We start from the raw sequence: 24,660 nt of genomic DNA on the forward strand, positions 1-24,660 counted from the left end.
CATGTGCTTCTGTGTGTTCATTTTCTGTCAGTACTCCAGAAGCACACTGGCCTCTGGCAGTATCAGTCATTCTTTCTCATCCCACCACTTCAGGAATACTTTTTTTGGAGAATGAGGAGTCACAACCATGTCCTTTTAGGTCTTGAATATCTCCAAGGATGGAGACTTCACAGTCTCTCTGGGCAACCTGTTTGGTGCTCCATGACCCTTAGAGTAAAGAAGTTTCTTTCCTAGGTTTAAAATGCACTGATGTATTTTTTTTATTGCTGGTGAGGATTCCGACTGCAAACATTTTTTGCCTTATTTTTTTAAACTTTAAGCAGACTAATAGGATTTCACCCCATTTTAAAGAAATGCAGCCAGTGTGAAAAGCAGATCAGACACATTGTACAGTTGCTAAAAATGGCAACGGTGTCTTTTGCCTTTAAGAAATGCATTAACTTTCATAGTTGAGTTTCATTTTTGTGTAAATAGAAGATAGAAAGGCTATGCACTACCTAGGTTTTACTTTGACAGCTAAAGCTTGTCTTCTGTAGCAGGACAATCTTGGGTAGGTACCACTCAGAACTGATCTCCCTAGAATAGTTATAAAGTGTGTAAGGATCAAGGTGACATTTCCATGTGTTGGTTGCATTTGCTGCCTTGCTAGATACGAGAAGGTTTCTCCAGATTTCTTCCAGGGGTTGAATTACCCTCTGGACATGACTGTGTCTCTCCAGTGCCTTTAGAGACACTCCAATGGCACTCTTAGGTGAGGTGTCTAACCTCTAGATTGCTGAGTTAAGCCACATTAATGCTACCTGTGAAATAATTTTTAATTAGGTTACATTCCTTTGTATGTGATGCAGAGCACATCACCTTTTGAATTAAACCCCACAACTGGAGATTAACATGGAAATTGCTAATATATGAATACAACAGCTTCCAACTTGCTAGCCTGCCGGTAGCCATCTGAAAGTCCAAAATAAGGAGACTATTACAGCAGGAAAACCTGAACAATGAGCTCTTTACAGTATACCCTGCCATCCCAAGTGGGAGCTGTAAATACAAAATAAAAATGCGGCAGTATCCAATCCCATGAATCAAAAACTTACCCATGGTGCAAGCATTTCATAGGGAAATCCCTCGCCTGCCATGAATTGTTCTCTCCTCTGCATGCCGAAAGGACAAAAGAAAAGAGCAATCATCACAGTAGAAGCGACATTGATAATTACAGCCAAACATCACTTGACAAATTATTTGGTAGATACATATGTTACTCTGCTAGTGAACACAGTCTGCCGAGTAAATATAAGCAGGGCAATTTAAGTAGCACTAATGAGTGTTTTGTAGGCTAATACAAACCAGATATGTCTCATAGTAACAGCAGATATGTCTCGTAGTAACAGTTTAAATATTATCTCCATCACTTTACATAAATCTGTGTCAGCCTATTTGATATAAACTGACTGTAAAGTCCTCCAACCACTGTAATTAAATCTTCACCACTCACTGTTTCAGACAGGCACTTGTATTTAAATATTTTTTAAGTTAACCATTGATTAAAGAAGCAGGTTTAGCTCCCTCCTATGGAAAAAGCCCACAACTTGTTACTACCATTGACATGAGGGTCAGCCCCTTGCGACAGCAGCAGGTAGATGATGGTACCCAGTCACTTTGTAGTACAGCCTGCTTATTTTCATATGAAGTTCAGATACTCCACATATTCTGTAGGAAAGAAGAGTATGTAACTGTGGTTATTATTTATTGCTATTATTATTATTATTATTATTATATTTCTAGCAACAGAAAAATAAAATTGCTACCAAATAGGGCATAAATGATAGGATTTATAAGTTTGCACCAGCATACGTTTCCAGTGTTATACAGTGTTATAAATAAGTTAGAGTAATTGCTGTGATAAGAGGAAGAATGCCTTGTCCTCACAGAGTACCAATATTTACAGTGAAGATTGCTTTGTCTGTGCAAACCAAGTGCTTAGAGATATGGACTCTTGATCTTGATTAAAGCTTTAGGGTGCTAGTTGTAATTACCACAAGTAACCAGTTCACTGTCGTAAAAAACACAGCAGCTGATCATCTAGCATGCTTCTACTTACCTGTGGCTTTATCCTCTGCACAGGTAGGAAAGCTTGCTTTGGAACTATTATTTTAAAAAAGAGACATGATGTTGCAGTCTTTGAAGGCCACCTCACTTGTAAGGTGCAAAAGCATCGGTGTTGGGAAGGATCTGTGGGAAATGTAACTGTCTTTGCATATATGCAGTTGCACCTAGCAGAAGAGCAAGCATTAAGAAAAAACATTCAACCCACATTTTTCAGCTGTGACCTACACAAATACAGATCAGTGAAAAGTAAAATCAACAAATAAACTGAAATTCCAGCAGGTTTTATTCTTTGCTCGCTGGAGGAATGGCAGGAAGACTCAGGGTTCATCCATCTTGGATCTAACCATGCTCAAACATTTCATGACACCTTGTTCTTCTCCTGAGATTCTCTGCAAGCAAAACCTTCCTCCCAGCACAAGCCAGGGCCAGTTGAGCAGAGCAGCAATAACCCTCTGAGGTGCACAGATTTTCCAGACATTTCAAAGTCACCCTTGGGAATTTACTCCAACAGTCATCCATTAATTTCCCCTTATAGCTAATTTAGCTTGCTACCTGTGTGTCATGCATGCAGCAACCTTCCCTTTCCACAGTGAGAGCTGGAGCCATTGCACGTTGTCTTACAGCAGCATGCTGTATTCCTCAGACGAGCGGGATTTCTGCATTTTTTTTTCTTGGTTGTGGTGGTTGGTGTTTGGTTTTGGTTTTGGTTTTTTTTCTAGTTTATGACGTTAGATAAGTTCAGCCTAACTGCTTTAATCTGTTTTTCTGCTCTTGTCAATCCCTGTGAACTGAAGCTAGTTTGGCAAGAAGCCTTTTTTTGCGCTGCTGTGAGCAATCTGAATAGCATGACTCAGGGTTACACGCTGATGATAGTTTCCATAAAAACCCGTACGTTTAGTTACAAATCAAGCATCACTAAACGTAGTTCCCAGCAATTTCAGATAATTCTAGGTTCAATCACTCAAGGATTTCACAAAATGAATGTTTCTCAGAGAATGAAAGGTAATTTGTTGGTAAAAGCTATGAAGTTATCTAATATAATGTAATGACTTAAGTTTCTTAAGAAGATTGCACTGGGGCAAATCACAGTTCATTTGTTTCAGAGAAGGCAAGATAAAATGGCAGCATCGCTAATTTAGAGCTGTTTTGAAAACTTCAGGTTGAATCTAGAGCTATGCAGGGTCTGTGACTGGTGTCTCAAACCAGTTCATGTCTGTAAACATGGCAGCAAGGACACATGGAGCAATGCTCATACTGGTGTCTGGCGTTACCAGATGCACCCATTATTTGGCGATAAAAATGTATGTTAAGTTTTCTCTTAATAACATGCAACTCCAACTGTGAGCTCAGCATCCTTCTGTTTCGCTCATGCATAAGGACTGATGGCAGAAGGGCCATTTCCTAAGTCATCCATCCTCAGATTTACCCTTCTGCAAAAAGGTAGCACAGAACTGCGGACTAATTTCTCATTCAAACCCAATTTCTAGTTTTTAGCATTGTACAGGTTTCCATGGACCTAAGCCTGGGTAGCCATTCTGGTGATTAAGATATCTGCAGGTACTGCTGAGGCTGGACTTTCATTCTGTTTCAGCCTACTAAGGTGTTAATGTAGTACTTAATGTACTTAATGAAAAAGTAGATGAATCACAAAGTCGCAGAATGGTTTGGGTTGGGAGAGACCTTACAGATTGTCTCGTTCCAACCCCTGCCACAGGCAGGACCCCCTCCCCCCAGCCCAGGCTGCCCCCAGCCCCATCCAGCCTGGCCTTGGGCACTGCCAGGGATGGGGCACCCACAGCTGCTCTGGCACCTCACCACCCTCATCATAAATAATGTCTTCCTTATATCCAATCTAAACCTACCCTTTTCCAGTTTAAAACCATTGCCCCTTCTCCTGTTAGTACAGACTGTGGTAAAAAGTCTTTCCCCACCTTTCTTATAAGCCCCCTTTATGTTTTAAAAGGCTGCAGTAGGGTCCCCCCGGAGCCTGCTCTTCTCCAGGCTGAACAAGCCCAGCTCTCCCCGCCTGTCTCCACAGGAGCAATGGAAAAACACACTGCTTTCTAGTTTCTAGTATATAGATAACATACTCCTTAAATGAATTTCATATGAAAATAAAGCACTGTAAATGTTGAGTGTTTTGTAATTTTGCCAAGGGTCTGTAAGATAAGAGTGCCAGTTTTCCCAAAGATTCCTAGTACCCAGCAGTCCTGCCATGTCATGCAAGGCATTGCACAGACCCATAAAAGTACAGACAGAAATAATATTTTTCAGCCAAGTAACCTCAAAGCTTTTCTGCATTGTTGGCAAAATTATTTTTGATGCCTCCCAAGGTGAGGGGTCAGCATGGGCTCCTCCTGCCATGGGATGGGGAGTGGGCTGGGCTGGGATGCAGGATGGAGGCGATTGCTGCACTGCTGCCCTCTGCCTCCCAGAGCCCGCCCCAGGAGGGCAACACCTGGGATCCAGCCATGCTGGTGGGTCCTGGTCACTGAATGTGTCCTCCAGCAGGCATGGGGGGCGCCTGCACTGCTGGCAGCTTTTTAGGACAGCATGCTTCACCTTCCTTTGTCATCTTCTTAAACGTCTTAAAAGTATATCCTCCCTAGAAGAGGGTTTCTGGGCCAGAAGACTCTCATGTTTTTTCATGGTTGTGTCTCTTGGTCTAACGAGATCAAACTTCTCTCAAACTTGCTGTGCTTATGCTTTCTGCTATTTAAAAGGAAAATTGGCAATTCTAAGAAGAATGCAAGTGCTGTCTGTTTCTTAAGACTAGTATACAGATATCTTAAATTGAAGAATAGTATTATTCATTGAGTAGAAGGGTAATTTGTTATGTTAAGTATTCTTGAACAATGCTGAAATGAGATTTGTAGTGATGAATAATGTCCAGTGTGGAACCTCTGATTTTGATGAATTCATCCCTTCTGTAGGTTTTGTAGGATTCCTGTTCAAAGGCATTACCTGGAGTTCTGCTGTACAGCAGTCCCCATTCTTACAATATCTGTGCCAATCATCTAAGTTTGATGCTTAATTACAGCATATCATTCCCCAGGCTGCAGGTACTAGGGATGGAGCGTACACATCGTGGATGGGAAAGGCTGTTGTTTCTCACTGAAACTTTTGTCTTTGGGTATCCAGGGAGGCACTCGGAAAGGAAGATGCCAGTTTTGCTGGCTGTCTCAGTGTAGGAGCCATGATCAAGGTCTTGAGTGGGAGGGAACAATGGGAAATTTAGGATAATCTGCATATTGATGAATAAGAAATTCTTCCTTGTGCTAATTTTATTTTTGCTCTGTCTTCCAGCTCCAGTAAACCCACATCTACGTAAGTATTCTTCTGTTTTGTTAGCTTTTATGTGTACGAGGTACTGTCCCTGCACCCACTGTCCCTCACAGTTAAAAAGTTAATGATAAGTATTTCACTTCCAGTTGCAGCCTGTGGATTGCAGGGACCACCTTAGTTTTGTGTGCAACCTGGGCTGGTGGCTGAAGGTGTCATTCCTCTTGTTCTGCCAAGGTGCTAAAGGCAGAGGACATGGAGGAAGGAAAAATTACAGCTCCAGCTCATCTTTCTTTCTCACTGCCCCAAACAGTTCATCTAAAGGAAAATACTAATGTTCTAAAACTAACCTCCGTTTCTGGGTGATGCAGCTCAGTACGTATGGGTGATGTCGTGGGAGTAGCTAAATACCTGAAAGTTCAAGTGTTGTGTAGGAGCTGTGTCTGCTCCTCAGCAGGTATGGTAAAAATATTGAAGAAGTCAGTTTATGAAATTTTCTGAATTCATTTAGCCTTGCATAAGAACTGCATTTGCAGCTCTTGAGTCATTTTGATACTTCCAAGGGTAGTCAGGAGCTCATCTGCAGGTTTAAAACAAAAAGGATGTTTTATTCGTTCAGTACATAGAGGAATCATGGACTTCATTTGCACAAAGAAATGTGGAGACTAAAACTGTAACTTGGGTGTGAAAGGGTTTAGGCAAATTCACAGGAGACAGCTCCACAGGCATGACTGAAGATGCAAACTATGGCTCTGTATTTGGTGGTGTGCTGGTGCTCAGGCGCAGGGATGTTGCAGGGTAGAAAGGCTTGCTCTTACAGTGCGTTCTTACACTTTTCCATGGGCACCAAATCCCCACAAATGCCACGGCCGGGAGCCTCGGCTGGAGCTTTAGTAAGTCCCAGTAAACCCACCCTATTCCTAACAGCCCCCACATCTATCTACTTTGTGATTTTCTCCCATGCCATAGCAAATGCACGTTTTGCTGTCGCGATATATTCCACCGTTACTCTTGCCTTTAATAACATAAACTAAAATGCCTGTATAGGGGAAGGGATTCAGCCTGTATAGGGGAGGGGACGTATGTGCCTGTCTAGGGGAGGGGGTTGAGCCTGCCATTACTGCTCTGTTGTGCAGCTGTAATCAGGCAGACCAGCTTCTCTCTCTCCTACACCACAGCTAAGCTTTCCTGTACATTTTAAACTTATTTGCAGATCTTGTGCAAAGCATTCATAATTAATCAGGGCTTAGTTCAAAGCTCACGGGAACTGAAGGAACCACTCCCATTGACTTAAATGAGCAGTAGATGAGACCTTTGCTAATTAATATATTAAATATGTACTCTGTGATGTTAAGAAAAAAATGCATTGCAATCCCAAGTGCTTCGCACTATAGTCCTCTGTGGTTTTAAGGTCTGAAACAGTCTTGTTTTCAAAATGTCTCTATAGCTCTCATAGGCACGTGGTAGACTCCAGGTGGCATCTGAGTGGCCCTTGCGATAGGGAGCGTGTTAGCTCAAGGGACAAGAAAGCATCTCTGGTGACCTGGCCATCCTTTCCTTCATCTGCTTTCTGGGTCCGCCTCTCTGTACTGGTGGGGATGGGAAAGTTTGCCCAGCAGAACTAGAGGGTACCCAACGTAATTTCTTTCAGATGACCAACCTGATGGTAAAATTTTGGTTTGCTTTTTTCTTCCCCAAAGCCTTTTTGAGGGAGATCCTTTGACAGGGAAGAAATCTGGGTCTGCAAAAAACTTGTAAGCAGGAGAAGAGAGATTCTGTCTGCCATAACATAGTCACCCTCATCATTGTCCGTGCTTTCTACATAAGTTCTGTTGTTTTCTAAACCTGATGTGCTGAATTCTAATTTTATTTACACCATTGTGAAGGTAGAGTATGAGCTGTATTCAACTGAGCAAGATACCTGTATTGGAAACTGAAGTTGCATTCTTCCTGCTTTAAATCTGTAATAATCATATCGTATAAATCCTTCCTTTTTATGAAATTTCTGCAATACATGAGCAAGTAGTGTCAAATGACTTAAACACGGAGATGTTGCCTCAGATCTACATTTTATTTTGTAACAGATAATATAAACCATTTAATGTAAACCCTAAGGATTTCATATCAATTAGTGCAACTAAATTTTATACCTGAATAATGGAAGATATTAGAAATTAGAGTCGTAGTGAACTTGAATTTTACAGAAATAGATGGGGAAAAAAAATCACACTTCAATGAAGAGTGTTTCACCTGGAGAACAGTTTCAGATTTTGCCCTAATTTATTTAAATGCTCCTACTTCTTGCACAGGAAAAGTACTGAGGCAGTCCTGGGGAACCATTTCCCATTCTTATTCCTCTGTCATTTTAAAGAAGTGTTTAGTGCTAAGAATATTTAGCACTAACCTTTTCCAATGTTTTCCAAAAGGCATCCCACATGAAACCAGTGTTTTCCTGTTAAATAAATGGCAAACTTTTACTTGCCTTTTTCCATCTGGCCTGATTTTTTTTTTTTTTTTAACTTGAAGAAAAATCTTTTGTTCTGCTGATTTGGAATTTCTTAATGAAGCTCTGAGGACATGGTGCGACATGCAAATGCAGCTTTTAAGGTACTGGAGGGGCAGTGTTAGAAACTGCTGAATGGCTGAAAATGCTTTCTGTTAATTCACTTTGCTGCAGGACTGGATCTGGCAGTCAGAATTTTTCTCCTTTAATTACTGTTTTTCCCTTTAATTTCATCACGCTGTGTAGAAAGAGCACCATTTTCGCTATAGGGAGTGCTTGTATAACTGGAGGTGGGAGCCAGCACAAAAGATAGTGTATACCGAGTGAATTTGGAGCTCAAGTCACGTAAAAGGTAATCTTGGAGATGAGAGGCACAGCTGGCATTTTGTTCAGAGTGCTTCATTCGAGTCCTTGTGTCTTTCAAGAGCTTTGTCAGGGTCTTTATGTTCTCTTCCTGGCCTTTGGGATAAAGGTGAAGATGTTGGCCTGCATCTATTCACAGGCTCCTATCTGGGAGGACTTTGGATGAAATCTGCCCATGTGTATTCCTCGTGGCCTCGTTCTTTGGTTTTCTCATCTCGCAGGAGGAACCGCAATCAGACCTCTACTTATATTTCTTCTCTGTGGTGCTCATGATGGTGCTCCTCCATTGACTGATTTTTCTATATGGCTACGTCTTCATCATTCAACGTTCAGGATTTAGAAGAGCTTGCTTCCAGATCCAAACCAAGGTGCAAGATCCTGAAACTGGCTCCCCATCATGCCGATGGTTATCAGTTATGTTTGCCAGTTAAGGAAGTGTGCTTTAGGAAATTGATTCTCCTGAAGGCTGTAATAAAGCTGATAGATTTACTGAGAAATCAAGTCATCTCCTTGAGGTGCTAATAGCCACGGAAGCTTCCGTGGACCATGTTTTTGTGATAACCTGGATTATAGAATGGTGCTTTGTGCTGGCTGTTGTCCAGAGGGTACAGTTTTGGTTGCTCTTTGGATGAAGAGAAGCAGAATGAAGAAGACTTAGAAATCACTCCTAATGCACCTTGGGGTTTGGAATGAATTTTTCAAGCCTGCTTTTTCAGTCTGCAGTAATATCTGATTTTAAATAAGCTTCAGACCAGCATCCTTGCTTAGCAGTACATATCCAAGCTAAGCTCCGGGTCTCTCTGTCTTCACTGATTTACAGTGAAGCTCCAGTGGCTTAAGTGGATTTATAGTTCAGTGAAACCCCAAACCTGCAAACATTTATATACCTTCTCAATTTAACACAGATGAATAATCCCATGACTCCTGGTGTTAGAGCCCCTCATAACAATGAATATAAATTGCACCCCTATAAAGAAGGCCATAGCTGACACAGTATGCAGACAGCTGCATTCTCCCTAGAGAAGAGGGATTTGCTTGTTTTCTCAGATAAATCAATTGACTTTGCTGGAAGAGTAAACTCAGCAGGAACTGTTTGTGTGCATAAAATTAAGCTTTTGCACATTTTACTACATGGGGCCTTATTCTCTTCTGAGATGAAAATTGAACCTTGAAATTTTAATTTATTTTGGTTCCTAAATATCTGACAGTAGGACTTTCTCATCCCATCATAACCCAGCAGGTAGGATCACTGGACTGATACGTTTCACAGACCTCTGTTTCACAAAGGAGAGGATCCCAGTAATCCTCTCTGGGGTTCTTGGCATTTTTATTCTTTAGACATGAGCTTCTAAGCTTTTAGCATTTGACCTCAAGTACATAACAGAATTCATAGTGAAAATCTAGGAGATGTCTTCAGGACATGATACAGTCACCTGTCCTGCCCATATAGGTTCAGATAGACCTAAACATTCCTCCCAGGTGTTTATCTAATTGATTATTATAATCTGGTGATGGGGATACAGTGCTCTTCCTGAGCAATTAATTCATGTTCGTCACTGTCCTGATTTTTAGAGATTTTCTTCATATCTATGCTGAAGTTGCTTTACTCTCATTTTAACCATTACTTGTTTCCCCATCCTTAGTGAAAAGAAGATTAGTTTTGGACATGTTGCTTGGAGAAAATGTTTTCATTTTGAAAAACTGCCATCCTCTTTTCCCTAATGGTCTTATCCCTAAACCAAAATAACCCACTTTTTAGTTTTTCCCCCAGTGGGTCATGTTTCACAGACATGCTGCCTGTTCTCAGCTTTTTAAAAATGCTGGCTGGGTAAGAAGAGACAGTGTCTCTAAGGGCAATTGTGTACGTCTGAATATGTGGGGATGATCTATATAATAGGATTTGAATATAATTTTAAGTAACACCAACATTGATTGATGACCATGATTTCCTTTTCATTGAGGTTACTGCAAAAAAAAACCCCAAAACATATGCTAAAAGCTAGAAACGGACATAAAACAAATGTATGTCTGTTTCCCAGTGCAGTTAATAAGCATAATCCCACAATGTGTTTGTTATAATTGACAAGTGTTTTGACCAACAATCAAAGGATGAATAGCTTCAGCCACTAAATTTCTGCTCATTTGCTGCCTTGGCAGGAGAGTTCCACTGTGGGTTTGAGGATGGTAACATTTGCCTTTTCACTCAAGATGACACAGACAATTTCGACTGGACAAAACAAAGCACTGCCACTAGAGACACAAAATACACCCCGAACACGGGGCCGAACGCAGACCGCACTGGCTCCAAGGAAGGTAAGCTCCAGCGGTGCGCCTGGTGCCAGCACTGGGAGCTCTGCTGCTCCGTTGGGGTGAGGGACCTGTCCAGGACAGCCAGCTCAGCCAGCTATGCCATTTTTCTTGATCATACCAAGAATGGGCATACTTCAAGGACTTATAACAGAAATCGCCGGTGCTGAGGCACGTGGCTGGTCCCTAAGCACAACCCGCTAACAGTGCCATTAACCATCTTGTATTGTTTCTGTTGTGCCATTTTCAAAGCAATTGCTTTCGTGTTATAGTCTAGTGGGGAAGCATTCTGGCACATCTTGAAATATTCTTCTGTTTTATTTCAACTAAATTCTAACTTGGGCTCCCTCAGACTGTCACAATGAGGCGGGGTTTTGCCCCATTTTTACTTTGGGTGATGCTAAAATGTGTAATTTTCAATCTGCTATCCCGGTTAACAGAAGCATGCCATCTTGACTGCAGTATATTTGCATTTGAAAAGTCAGACATATTGTGCCAAATTTATCAAGTACTGCGGTAACTCATGCTATTTCATTGTATGCATCCCGCTTGCACTACCAAAGGGGAGAAAAAAATCATACTGCATTGTATTTGCTTGGTTATATTAAGTAAATGGTATCTTTTGTTGGCACAGGCCAGGATCAGAATAAATTAATGTTGTCGTCTTTCATGAAAGTGAGCTCTTGAACATGTGATCGGCACGGTCAGTTGAAAATGTTCCTTGAGAGGATTCCGTCAAGATATTTTCCCTTTGTTTTACAAGTCCTCCCTGCTCACTCTTTATAGGAACAAACTGCACTCTTGAGACTGAAGTCTGAACCCCATCATAAAGATTTTTTTCTTTTCTTGTGAATATACAATGTTACATCAATTTGAAGTTGTTTACAAGTACTGACCTGCTAGCCCTGATTTTACTCTTGGTAGAAAACACCTCTTTGAAGCAGTTGTGGAAAACACATGGGCTTAATGCAGAAAAAAGATGTCCCAGAAACCATGGTGATGTCAGATGAATGAAAAATGAACCAAGATGCTTGAGGGAACTGGTGTCTTCTTGCATCTGTATGTGTGTTGGATTTTGAAGACTGCAACCTAACAATTGCCATTTGGACTTCCCATAGGTTTCTACATGTACATCGAGACGTCACGCCCCAGGCTGGAAGGAGAAAAGGCCAGACTTGTTAGTCCTGTTTTCAGTGTTGCTCCCAAAAATCCTTATGGAGCTACGAACACAGCCTACTGTTTTAGCTTCTACTATCACATGTATGGACAGCACATAGGTGAGAGAAAGCCAATGACCTTGTCTTTTCACTTTGGGAAAAATAGCAGGAGAAATGTCCGCTTGTACGCAAGAAAAGCCCAGGAGGACTGCCAACACCTGCAAGGGCCAGTTGCAACCAAAGCTAGCAAGAGAGGTGCCTGGTGGCATCCTAATTGCTGTAGAAATGTGTTTTTCACTAATCGGCACACTAGCAGGAGCCCCTGTTATAGCTGGAAAGTGGGTTTGTGCGTATGCGAGGTTTTGAGCAGGAAACTTTAGAGCCTGCAAACAGAAAAGGTGATGTTTGCAAGGACTTTGATACTAACACAGTGGTTTGAGTCACTCGTCGCTAGATTCAGGCTTGAGCAATTAGCAGCAGTACTCCTCGTGTGCTGGCACAGCCTGCGTACAATGCAGCAGCACACGGTTCCTTTGTAAAAGTCGTGAACAATTCGCTCACAAGCTGTGGGAGTATATATTTTCAAGATGAATCTGTAAGTCTATTTGTAGTCGTAGCTCTTTCAACGCACACACATTTAATTTCTTCATGTAGTATGAGAAAAAGGTGTGAGAAAATATAAAAGCATAAACGATAGACAGCCAATTTTTATAAATCCTCTAAATTCCTGTGGGGTGCTTGGTGCTTACCAGTGTGTCAAGAGGCTTTCCAGTACCAGGCTGACCTGACTTGATGTATTTTTATATATACTTCAAGGGCAAACACATCCTCACGGTGCATTCTGGTGGTTGCTTCAGAAAACCTTCACCTGCCTCCGGGCAGAGATCAGATTTTAAACAGAGCAGACAAGTTTGCTTGGTTTTTTGTTGGTCGTCTCTGCACTGTGAGCATCCGAATGCAGTCCCAGGCCTGAATTTTCCTGGCTCTGTGTTGCAGTGAGTGCTTGGCTGTTTATTGGAAGGAAGTGGCTGAGCCATGCCACGCTTAGTGAAATAAATATAAACTGCCCTATATAGTCATGTACCAGGCTGTTCCTGGTATATGACAGTGAAGAGCAAAGTTACAAACATGAAAGGTCAAAGAGTCTTTCTGGAATACCTTAGTGTTGTGATAAAATATAAGGAAAACAACCGCTGAGGCTGACATCTGTCCACAAAACAATCACCTCTCATTGGTGCCGTTTTGGTTTTTCCTGGGGCTACCTTTTCAGCAAGTGTCTGTGTCCTTAGTTTTTCTTGCTGAGATCACCCTTTCCTGTTTATGTGTAATTTCTTGAATTGACATGGATAATGCTGGTGGATGAAGGAGCTGTTCCACAGGTGAAGATGGTATCCATGATGACTGGCGAACATTCGTTACGATCCTTGTTACATAGGAGTTGTTCACGGCAATGTGGACACCTAGTTGTCAAAAACCAAAATTGCTCACTATCAGTTTTGTTCCTTAATGCTGAAAAATGTAGTTACCATCATTTTAGCTAATGTTCAAAATTATCTACTTTTGAATAGCTTTGTACAAAATTACATATTATTCTGTCTTTAAAGAGCAGACTGACAGAAAAATAGTAAATAAGTAGCATCAACCATGTGTTCGAATGCATGCTTATACACATTTACTAAAATAAAAATTCTAATTCCTTATGACAGAATGTTATGAAACACATGAGAATGCAACATGCATACAGAAATAAATTATGAAATCAGAAAATATATACCATTTGATTACCCAGATGTGAACTCTGTCACTGAAATTATTCACATGAGGATAATGAAGAGAAAAGAAAAACCTAATGAGTGATGAAATTCTAAGACTTCGATGATTTAAGCACATGGTTATTGTACGAATAGCCATATTGATGAAGCTACTGCTTGAATCAGTTTTTAAAGGTTTGTGCTCTTAGAAATTACTTTGGGTTAGGAAAGGTGTTGTTATAACACAGTGACTTGCCCAGACAAAGCAAACCTTATCATGACACAGCATTTCAGAAGATGTGTCCTTGTGGTAAGGATGGCCACCAGCCTCCTGGGCTGCATCAGGCAGACGGAACCAGCAGGTCCCGGGAGGGGATCCTGCCCCTCTGCTCAGCACTGGTGGGACACAGCTGGGGTGCTGGCTCTGGTGATGGGCTCCCCAGTGCAGGACAGACATGGGCTTACTGAAGAGGGTTCAGCTCAGGTCCACAAAGCTGATGAAGGAACTGGAGTATCTGTCACCTGAGGGGAGGCTGAGAGAGCTGGGACTGCTCAGCCTGGAGAGGAGAAAGCTCAGGGGGATCTCACCAATGTATATGAATACTTGAAGGGAGAGTGTAAAGAAGATGGATCTGAGAGATGCTCAGGGACAGGACAAGAGGCAACGGGGCAAAACCTGAAATAGAGGCAATTCTGTTTAAACATAAGAAAAAAAAAGGGGGGGGGGGGGGGGGGGCAGGGGGAGTTAACCGTGAAGGCAACCAGACACTGGCAGAGGCTGCCCAGAGAGTTTATGGTGTCTCTGACCTTGGAGATACCCAAAATACAATTGCACGTGGTCCTGGGCAACCTGCTCTAATCTACCATGCTTTGAGCAGGGGTTTTGAGGGGATGAAATCCAGAGGTGCCTCCAACATCAACGATTCCATGGGAAATATTTAATTGGCAATGTGTTTTTTTTTCAGAAGAATCACATTTTATGAAGGATTAATCCCCCATGGATAATTCTAAATCTTATTGCTGAAACAGATTGACTGTTTTATCACAAGCTGTTAGAAGCCTTGACCCTTCACCGCTGTTCTGGAGTTTGCAGCTGACATACAGAAGGTGCTTCTTATCCCCATTTGGGAGTGAGCACTGCCAGTCGGGGCAGCTATTGGCTGTAACGTGCGCTGCCAGCTCCTTGATTTCTTCATGAGAACAGGATAGAAGCTGCTAACTGAGACTCCCTATATGATCTCTGTGCTGTAGGATCTCTCTTTTGAATAGCCTTGAGCTGCTGATTCTTGACCTGAATTAATTGAAAGCTGGAAGTGTCTTTCAGGGGAGTTTGGCTTAAATAAATTCCAGCCTTTTCTTTCCTTGGACCTGGGGACAGTGTGTTCATACAAGAAGCGTGGTCATTAACCTTTGATTTTTGATCCAAAGTCCTGTAACTTTATTTAGCAGACTTCATTACATCTCCACTGGATTGCTTTATTCTCCCAACTTATCCATAAGATTTCCAAGCAGTATTAGGGCTATTATTCCCATGTCTCAGGGGCAGAGTACTTTGTTTCTAGAACAGTTTCGGTGCTCATCAAAATGTTTTCTGCGTTTCCAACAAGGTTTTGAAGGCTCCCTAATGAAATGGAATATCGTCCTGGCATGATGCTCTGTTGTTGATGTGGAGTGGTCTTGGAGGCTTAGGGGAAAAGCTGCTTCACCCTCCAGTCTTAAAAATGAGTGACACCAGTGACATCAAATTGAGAACATGCCTGTTGCACTATATTGAAAAAAAAGCGACAGCCTGCCAGTTTATCCAGTTCAGCTTCTGCGCCTTCTGTTTGGGTCTTTGGTGTCTCTGGAGAAGAGGCTGAAAATTTTTGTAGCGATAAGGAGAAGTACTTTGGGTGTCTTTGCAGAGAACAGAGCACAGATCTGAGATTAGCACTTAGGCTACAGCACAGCTCTGATGAGATAAACAAGGACCTACATCCTATGCCAGGGCAGTTAGATTCAGGAAGATAAAATATGTCTTTACCTGAAATAGATGGCTCTTACTTACAATTCAGATTGCAATTCCTGACAGACCACACCGAGCTAACTGTGAGAGTGCTGGCTGCCAGAGAAACTGCAGGTGCTCCGCTCCACACCCTTCAAAAGCAGAAGGTAGATTATCCCTAAAGCGTAAGAGAAATAAGTTCCCATTACTTGATCTGCAGCAAACAACAAGCCATTGTTGCGGAAGAAGAAGATGGAGAGTCACTGTCCTTATTGTGTCCCTGCATTAAGACAGAAAGAGGTTGTAGTTCCATTAGAGCTGTCACCACCTTTTAAAACTGTATTTCTGAGTTCTCCATCTGCACCCCAAAATGGAGCATTTTCAATTGATGCTCCAAGAACAATGAGTTTTCTTGTCATTGGAGACCCATCACAAAACAAAAAGTGGAAGCAGAACATGCTGTCAGAGCACACTGAGGATGCTGTTTGTGTTCACACAGCGATGGGCGCTCAAAATGCGACCTGTGTTGGAGCTGGTGATGTCTCCGGAGCACCCTGCGCTGTCATGGGCTGTCATGGCAGAAGTAAACCTTATTCCTTAACTCACAGTTGTGACTCCTGCCCGCTGTTTTTGTCTCCTAGAGTCACTCCATTACCCAATTTGTCTGGAGTTTGGAGTAGTCAGAAATCTTTAGGTGAATCCTTGCTGGCCGTGCCTCAGTGTGAACCCTATAGCCAACCCATCCTCCCACACAGCATCAGCTTTGCAAAGGCCACGTAACTTTTCCAAAAATTTTCCAGCAGAATTTCAGGGATAAGCATCTGTTGCATTAGTTAAGTTATTAGTAATCTGTATCATTAGTTAAGTTTTCAGCGATGCTTCGGGCAAGGATGTCTGCATATCTAGCAAAGAGGACCAGGCAGGAATATCCATACCAATCAACATGCTGGGCAGCGAATGAGCATACCTGGTACAGGAACAGCCATTTTGTATTTTAAGTAAGACTGATATCATTCAGCTATTAATTTGAAGAAATTTTGTGACACAGAGGGTCTGAGTATGCTGCGAACAATCTTACGTCCCTGTAACCTCAGCAGTGATGGAATTACATGCTTTTCATACCTAAATTATTCAGTTATTCCAAACAGCCCTGTGGTATGGGTTATATCAGCCTGCAAAAACAGGTGAAACAATTAGCCAGCAATTCATTTTTTTCTTGATATGGACATTGCTTTTTGTCTTTTAGAAAAATAATGTTATATATAACTCTTATTTTATAACTTAGTGTAGTCTTGTCTAAGACCCTGCCTTTATTCAGACTGTAGACCCAGCACAGTTGTTGAAAAAAGTCTTGGAGAGAAGCAGATGGGAAGGAAGGGAGAACCGTTGTAGCTGAATAAGATAAACCTTGCCCAAGAGCTGCTGGTGCCGTTTGGAAGAGGGCTGAGGCGGAGCAGCTGCTTGCTGTATTGCTGCAACGTATTGCTGGGCTGGGCTGCAGGGCTGCTGCAGGGAACCCTCCTGAGCATTTGCCTTCTTGCAAACACTTTCTGTTTCACATCTTTTTCTTTTACCCGATAGCGTGCATGCAGGCAGACAGAACGTCCTCGTTAGAAGCCGTGTTTCCTTTGTGCTCCTTCTGCACCCTCCCCTGCATTTGAAAAATAAAACGCTGCAGTAGGAGGCAGGTGGGAGACATGGTACCGCCCAGTTGCTCCAGCGAGCATCGCTGCCCCCACCTCCTTCAAAGAAGATGTATGGCCTCATTCTGGGCACCCTGGTGAAATAGCCGTGATGAGAATATTTGCTGCTCCATTACACGTTTTGCCTTACGTTTTTCAAGGCACTGAGTTTTGCTGTTGCTAGAAGTAAGAACTTTTTATTAGCAGTAGCTGAGTCACCGTGCAGCTGCCTCAGATCTGAGAGGTTTCATTGCAAATATAGTTTGTACAAGCTCCCCAGCTGCCATGCCTAACACCATAAAAAAACCAGTAGTCTTATGTGAACTTGACCATCTGAACTTTCTTGAATGAAGGCAAATGCAGTGATTTTCATAGTACAAAGAGACGTCATGCCTCACACATCTGCAGATAACAGTGGTGGGCAAGAAGGAACAAAATCTCCAAAACCCATGTGAATTACTGAACTCTGCTAAATGAAGTCAATGCATTTGCTGTCTGTTGGCGCACCAAGACCCTTGTTTCTGTTCATGGTCTGAGACAGTGTGATTAACCAGAGAGAAGGGCTGGTGAATGCGGAAGGTCTGTTACCTGTTGCAAATAATGCCTGTGCTGGAACCAGTAACTTCATGGTCAGCGGTGGGGAAAGACCCAGGTCTGTGAGGTTTTTCTCCACAGGGAGGGGCTTTACTGGGGTTATTTTGACTCGGAGGATTACGTTGTCCTTCAGAAATAGTCGTTAGCAGGCGTAAGGGCATCACGTCTGTCTCTGAGATAGACTTGCAAGGCTCTACGGCACGCTTATTTAAATGATGTACAGAGGAAGCAAAAAGCTGGTCAGTCTTTATAAGCACAAGCTAAGGATAAAGCAATCCAGTTGCTTATTTATCCTTGGGTAAAGAGTTTATAAATGCCTGATTTACACTAAAGCACAGAAAAATATTTTCAACCCATCTTACCCTGGGAAGCTTCATGTCCTTCCTGAGGAGCAATGGGTGCGACCACCCAGCCCGCAACGGCGGAGCGCTCCCCGCGCACTGAGTTTACCTCTGCTGTGAATTCACATCACCAGTTCACAGTGTTCCCAAGATTAAAAGTTTTTGAATTTACAACAAGAAACTCGCCACATCCACTCAGCCCTAGCAGAGGCCCCTGCAAAGCAGGAAGGGGGTGTGAGTAGGGGGTTTCTGCCGTACCCAGCGCAGCATCTGTGCTCCATGGGAAAGCCTAACCAATTCCAGTTCTCCACCTTTCTTCTAGGAAGCTTGAACGTGTACCTGCGTTTGAAAGGTCAGACTGCAATAGAGAACCCGTTGTGGTCTTCAAGTGGAAATAAAGGACAGCACTGGAACCAAGCCCGTGTTAATATAAACCCCCCAACTTCGTTTCAGGTAATGGCTTGTGCATCACACACCGGGAACAGGAGCGTTTGGTTTTTGGAGGGGAGGGCCTGTGTATGCTGACCCTTTCCTTCTGACACAGGATTTCACAGCTTCATTTCAGGTCTGAAAGCTGCTTTATGGATAGATAATTGCTTTCTTTGCTTTAAATAGGTGAGCACCATATAGCTTACTAATGCACATTTTAATGACAGAACAGTAGCTGTTTGCTTGAAGGCAAAGTGTCTTTCAGTTTTCAGAAGATGCTGGTAGCCAGTACAAAACATTTTTGAATTTCAGATTAGTGACTGGAATACAGAATTACTTCCTGTGAAAGAATATTTAGGGTCCATGCTACAGTGCCTGTGTTAGAGGTCTCTTGAAATACAAGCATTTTCTGCAGAAAAAGGAATGATCTCTAAGTCTTTGCCAAAGCAGCAGTGCTGCCTGCGCAGAGCTCCTGGCACGGCAGAGCTGCACGCCTCGTTCGCTAGGTACATGCAAGTTATGACAGGTTTTCACACATTTCATTTTTGGTTTGACAGTGAGATGCTGATAGACTGTTACGGGCAGTTCTCATTCATGCTATGAGCTGTTTGTAACTGGAACGGACCCAAAAAGGCAGCTGCTGTGAGCAAGCCCTCGTGTGTTTGAGGCTGGGAGTATCGTCACGGAAGATGGGAGTCACAAGCTGTGCCCTGCGGTGCAATGTTCACCAGGCTCCTCTGTCCCCTCTCTGTAACCTCCAAGTCCCCTGGGGGAGGTGATGGCTTTGGGGGAAAATTAAAAGTCATTCAATGAGAGTCAAAACTGCTATCTCAAACATGCAGATTGGGATTCGCTTTATGGGTAATTACTGATCCTGACCCTTTGCTTTTATTCCCGTGCATGAGAGGCAACATCAGAGGAGAAATGTTTTGGTGCACGTGATTGCAGAGGCGTTGCATGGAGGGAAATTAGAAGAAAACTGCAAGAGGGGGATATGCGAGGTATAGCATTACATGATGTTTGAGTGGAAAAGAGTGGCAGAACCGGGGAGGAAGAGTGTGAAGAGGGATACGAGTGTTAAAGTACACTCAGAGCATGGTGCCAAGCACAAGGGATCTGATCAGAGTGGGTGAGTTTGCATCAGTGAAGTCAGGATAAGTCCAAGAAGTCTGAACGGTGGAGTAGAGAAAAATTATTTAGTATCTGAACATGAAAAGTGGACTGGTAAAGGGAGAGGAGAGATGGCTGGGGCAGTTGAAACCAAAGCAATCGCAGTGTTGTCTGAGAGGGATTCCCGAGACCTGGGACAGGCGTTAGCAGAGGTAGGGGAAGGATGAGGACAGCAGCCTCAGCTGGAGAGGGGCAAGGGCTTTGGCACCAGCAATGCGGAGGGGTGGACGAAGGAGATGGGGGGCAAACCCGGGGTCACCTCATCAGCATGGAGAAGAAGTCGTGGCTTTGGGTGGAAGGGAAAGCTGGGGCGTCTGCCTTGCAGGCAGCCATCCGGCGTAAGGCACTGGCAGAGCAACCGGAGACCGCAGCCAGCAGCTCCCTGTGCCCAGGGTGGGTGCTGCTGTCACTGTGGGTCTGAGCACCAGCCCTCACACGGGGCCCCGTTGCTTTCAGAAAAGTTACAGGAGCCACTTCTGCTACCGGTGCACCTTACTCGCATCACTTTAACACCATATGCGCTGGTGCCACTAGCTGGTACACAACATGGAAGCTCCTCTGCTCAGCTGTTTTTCACCTTTTACGTTGTTATGTTTAAAGGCTTCAGCATAAAATGAATGTAAAGTTGTGAAGCTCTGCACAAATATAACAAATAAATGTCAGAGCAGTTGGAACCTTAAATTACTTTTTTTAGCAGCTCTTGCATCAAGCAAACTTTATTTTCCATTTAGAAGTCTAAGTAGGAAAGAATATAAAGCTCCCAGTTAAATTTAAGGAGAGTGAATTGAAGTGAATCTTTGCAGTAAAACAGTACACTGACAAAGAAATTAAAACTTTTTATAGGTTAATTTATATGGGTAAAAGTGCAGCCCAGATTTGGTTTATACCTTCCTAGTCCCTGTAATATATAACAAAGCTTCTGTCTTGAAGAACTGAGAGGACTATGGTGCTTTGAATCAGAAAAAGTATCGCCTAAGAGCTATCTGTCTCAGTAAGATAGTCACTTATTAAGTATTTTTAAAGAATAAATGGGGGGAAAGGGAGCGTGTGGGAGCGATACATTGCATGCTGGCATCTGGGAGGCTGTCGGTTTTAGTTCACATTTGAGCAGGAGCGTTGCCACTGCCTTCAGCTACGCTGCCCTTGACACCTTCTTGTGTCAAAGACATTTTTGGCAGAAGAGGGACTGGTCTGACCCTGCCAGACCACCGAGATGTTCAGCCCCGTACAGTGAGCGTAAGGGGCTTACACCCTTGCCATCATGCTGTCCGGCTGGGGACATTCATGAGTCTCCTCTGCTTCTTATTAGGAGACTGGCCAGGAAGGTAAAACCTGTCTGAAATCCTCTTGAAGAAGAACAAGCTGAATCCCCCGGGGACGCTCGGGCTGGCTCTGGAGGCACTATAAGGGCTGATTTCCATTTCCCCCATTAAGAGAGCAGGGTGGCCGTTGCCCTGCGCAGAAGCCCCTGCATTCCTCTGCTAAAAGCAGTATTTTTAACAACAGCTTTGTAAAGTCACAGAGATGTAGATAATGGGGTTTGCTGGATACTGATGGGGAATTCTGATCATCTGGCACCTCCTGCACATAGCTGTGAACTGCAGGCTGGATTGTGCTCTGTGCCTTGCCAACACTCATCTGTGGTGATTTGTTCTGAGCATGTGGCCAAGCTGGCTAATAGCAACCCGTCTCTGAGGCCCATAAAACGCACTGCCAAATGCAGATTTTAATTAAATGCTGGCCGTTGTATTTGTATAGAGTCCTTTTGTCTGGAAACAGTGTTTTTCATTATCAGGAAAGATTTGACTTTAAACTCCGTTGACTGGTTATATGCCTGCTGCCAAGGAGCAGGGGGAGAAGAGAAGACATTTTCCTCTTGAGCTGAATACTTCCCATCATCAGAGGTAGAGTTGAAAAATTGTCAGAGGGATAATGACTTGATACACTGTCTTCAGACAACAGGGTAAATTATGGAAAAACTTACTGTTTTCCCAATTACAGTTCCCTGTTGCATTAATATCCACCTTGTTATAGTAATTAACCTACAGTGTCACACTTCAATAAAATAACGACGGAGTCTCCTGCTCCAAATGCACAGCTTTCACATTTATTTAGTGCTCCCAGCACAGACCTTGCTGCCTGGTTTAGGACACAACAGACAGGCTGTAAATACACGCCTAGTATTGCCAGCTTACCGCTTCAGGGTCGGGCACCTGCTGGGGATGCTCGGCTTAGCAAAGGGGTGAGATGAGTCTGTGGCCAGGGTTGAGGGATGTGCCCTCCACGGAAAGGCAAGAGCAGAGAATTGCACGTGCAGTGCAGTGGCTGGTGGCGTTGTGCACCGTTGTGATACACTCCTTGGGTGATGCTTATCCAGCTGGACTTGTTACTGCACCCCTGTGATTTACAGGGTCATGTCCCACTGCCCTGAGTGTTTACTCATGATTTGTAATGAAGGGTATTCATTTCAGATGGGCAGCTCTGGTTGAACTGTATTAATGAGCAAAGAAATGTTGGAAGCTGCTGAAAGGAGAGGTCGGATCTGCATCCTGCTGAAATCAGTGACAACAGAGAGAGCCCATCTGAGTGCCACAGACATCTCCCTGATACAGTTAGATCATTATGAAGTGTAATTTAAATATTTTGCTGCAGGTGGAATTAATTTTTTTTTCAAATTTACTCTACCCCCAAGAGTTAATGTCTCCATTAGTGCCACAGCACGTCCTTATAAAATTCATTGAATATCATGCATATATTGTTGCAGATTAAAGTTAAAGAACGCGTCATCTAAGTTAACCAAAAATATTTCAAAGGACTGAGGGGGAGAAAAAAAGGGAAAGGAGAGATAACTGTGCAAATGGTGCTGCTTGGGAAATATATTCCTTACATAATTTTTTCATCTCTTTAGAAGTGCTTTGATGTTTTCTAGTGAATAAATTTCTTGCAACACAGAATGAGTCCACTCTTCTGCAAAGCTAATTAAGCAGCAGTATGGCAGGACAGCACCACATCGGGCTTGGGGAAGGAGAGCAGCTAACTTGTTTCTTCACTACAACAGTAATCCATATCCAACAACAAACATTACCGCAAATAACAAGCCACCCATTTCCATACAGGCACCATTTCCCTTCCCAGCTGTTGCAGTTGGGGTTCCAGGCTAGGAATATTTGACAGAAAGTGACTAATAGGACCTTGAAATCACAGGTGTCCATTTAGCGAAGATTAAAGCCTTAAAAAGGAATAAGATCTCTACCCTGAGCCCCTCTGTGATAAAACACACTGCAGTGTCCTCTGATAAATATAAAACCATTCCTAGAAGGGATCAAAGCTTCTAAACATGATGATGAGCCACTAAAAGGGGCAAGAGGGGAGCGGGGATGTCATAGTCATCAATAGCTGCCACGGTTGGAGATCTGAGAGGTTAAAATCCATTGAGGTGATCATAGGAGATCACTGTGGGACCTCAAGGGATCCAAATCAAAGCTTCCTGACCCCTTGAGATAAATAAAGCTTTGTGTTATGGGTGAAATGACACAAACCTGGCTCCTGGGAGGTTTCTCCCAAGCTTTCATGGGCCATGGGAAGGTCCCCCTCCTGCTGCCTGCTGGGAAGTGCCACCAGCTGCAGGAGGGGGATCCCAGTGTGGGAGATAAAGTGGGAGGGACTGGCTGGGCCACCTTCAAGAGCTAGAAACCTCATTTTATGGTGGATTTTTTTGGCTCCCGTGTGTTTCATGAAATCTGTGCTCAAGTGGATGCTCAGTCCTTCAACATGTCGCAGATGCTGTCCTTCAAGCTGTGCCTCTGCCACTCGCTTCAGGTGGCAGGAATTTCTGGGAAACACACCCCAATTCTCTTTAAAACTCTTCTTCCATTTAATCCTGCCCTTTGCTCCAGGAATTACTATATTTACCTAAGTACACACATTACAGTTAGCATAGTGGCAAAGCTGACCTGGAGACACCAGGTAGACAGCTAGGCAGATGACTAGCATCTCTGGTATTCTTCAGCTCATTTGGAGAATTACAAGCCTCTATTGCTCACACATCCTCTATGTTCACCTTGCAAGTATGTGTGAGCTCGGTTGCAGGGTTTTTTGTATCATAGAAAGTGATTGTAAATGACTCCAAGCCCATCAACATAGTTTAATGCCATGCAAAATGCAGCTGAACTTTTTCCATTTGTCACCCTCTGATCTGCTTCTACTTTATTTTTTTGCAGCTCATATTTGAAGGGATCCGGGGCCCCGGCATTGAAGGTGATATTGCTATTGATGATGTATCAATCGTGGAAGGAGAGTGTATGAAATCAGACCAACCAGCCAACAGTAAGTGGCTCTTCCACATGTGAGGGAGAGAATAAATTGCGTCTTGTGGTTGTAAATTTGAGATAGTTTCTAAAATGGATTTTCTCCAGGAGAACAATATATCGTTCGATTCAATTGGAGAGGCTTAAAGTGAAACATTTTCCTTGGAAGCAAACTGGAGTCAAAATGTCTTTGTTCAGATAGGGAAATGCTGGTTTAGCACAGATGCAAGTGAGAGGCTGATGGGCATTAGGCAGAAGCAAGAGCAGTGGGCTGCGCTCCACGGTGGGGCTGGGCTGGGTGGCCGTGAGTCAAAATAGGCAGACAGATAAAGCAAAAATAAAACAATGTTCAGGGGGAGAAAACAATATGAAATTAATGAATATCAGTGTTGTGATTCCCTGTGGACTTTGTTTTCATCCCTCCACCCCCACGTGTCCGTTACAATACAGACCTTAACTACGCAGCCAGATGTTTTTTTATCCCAGCGTCTCCTGCCTCATTCAGTTGGCTCTTTGCAGGAGGTGACCTTGCAGACCGTTGTCCCTACAGAGACTGGGGCTCTGCCAGGGGAGGTTGGTGGCACTCGGTGTGATGAGTGGAGACAGCCTGGGTGAGCACCCTGTTGTCCTCCCCGGCCACCTCCGCGTTGGTGTGCAGGACAGGTTGTGATGGCTGAGCCCTTT

The 24,660-nt window shown here is 43.3% G+C and overlaps 1 protein-coding gene across 1 annotated transcript in view; it reads left to right on the forward strand.

The window, feature by feature from the left end:
• Nucleotides 1-24,660, forward strand: part of MDGA2 (MAM domain containing glycosylphosphatidylinositol anchor 2) — a 389,698-nt gene that overhangs the window by 362,870 nt on the left and 2,168 nt on the right. Inside the window, exons 12-16 of the mRNA XM_080397260.1 lie at nt 5,413-5,433; nt 10,412-10,567; nt 11,680-11,838; nt 18,393-18,523; nt 23,890-23,995. Of these exons, the coding sequence (XP_080253386.1) occupies nt 5,413-5,433; nt 10,412-10,567; nt 11,680-11,838; nt 18,393-18,523; nt 23,890-23,995 (573 nt within the window). The remainder of the gene's footprint in view (nt 1-5,412; nt 5,434-10,411; nt 10,568-11,679; nt 11,839-18,392; nt 18,524-23,889; nt 23,996-24,660) is intronic.

The sequence above is a fragment of the Falco punctatus genome (genome assembly GCF_963210335.1).
Source record: "Falco punctatus genome assembly, chromosome: 7".
Taxonomy (NCBI): Eukaryota; Metazoa; Chordata; class Aves; order Falconiformes; family Falconidae; genus Falco; species Falco punctatus.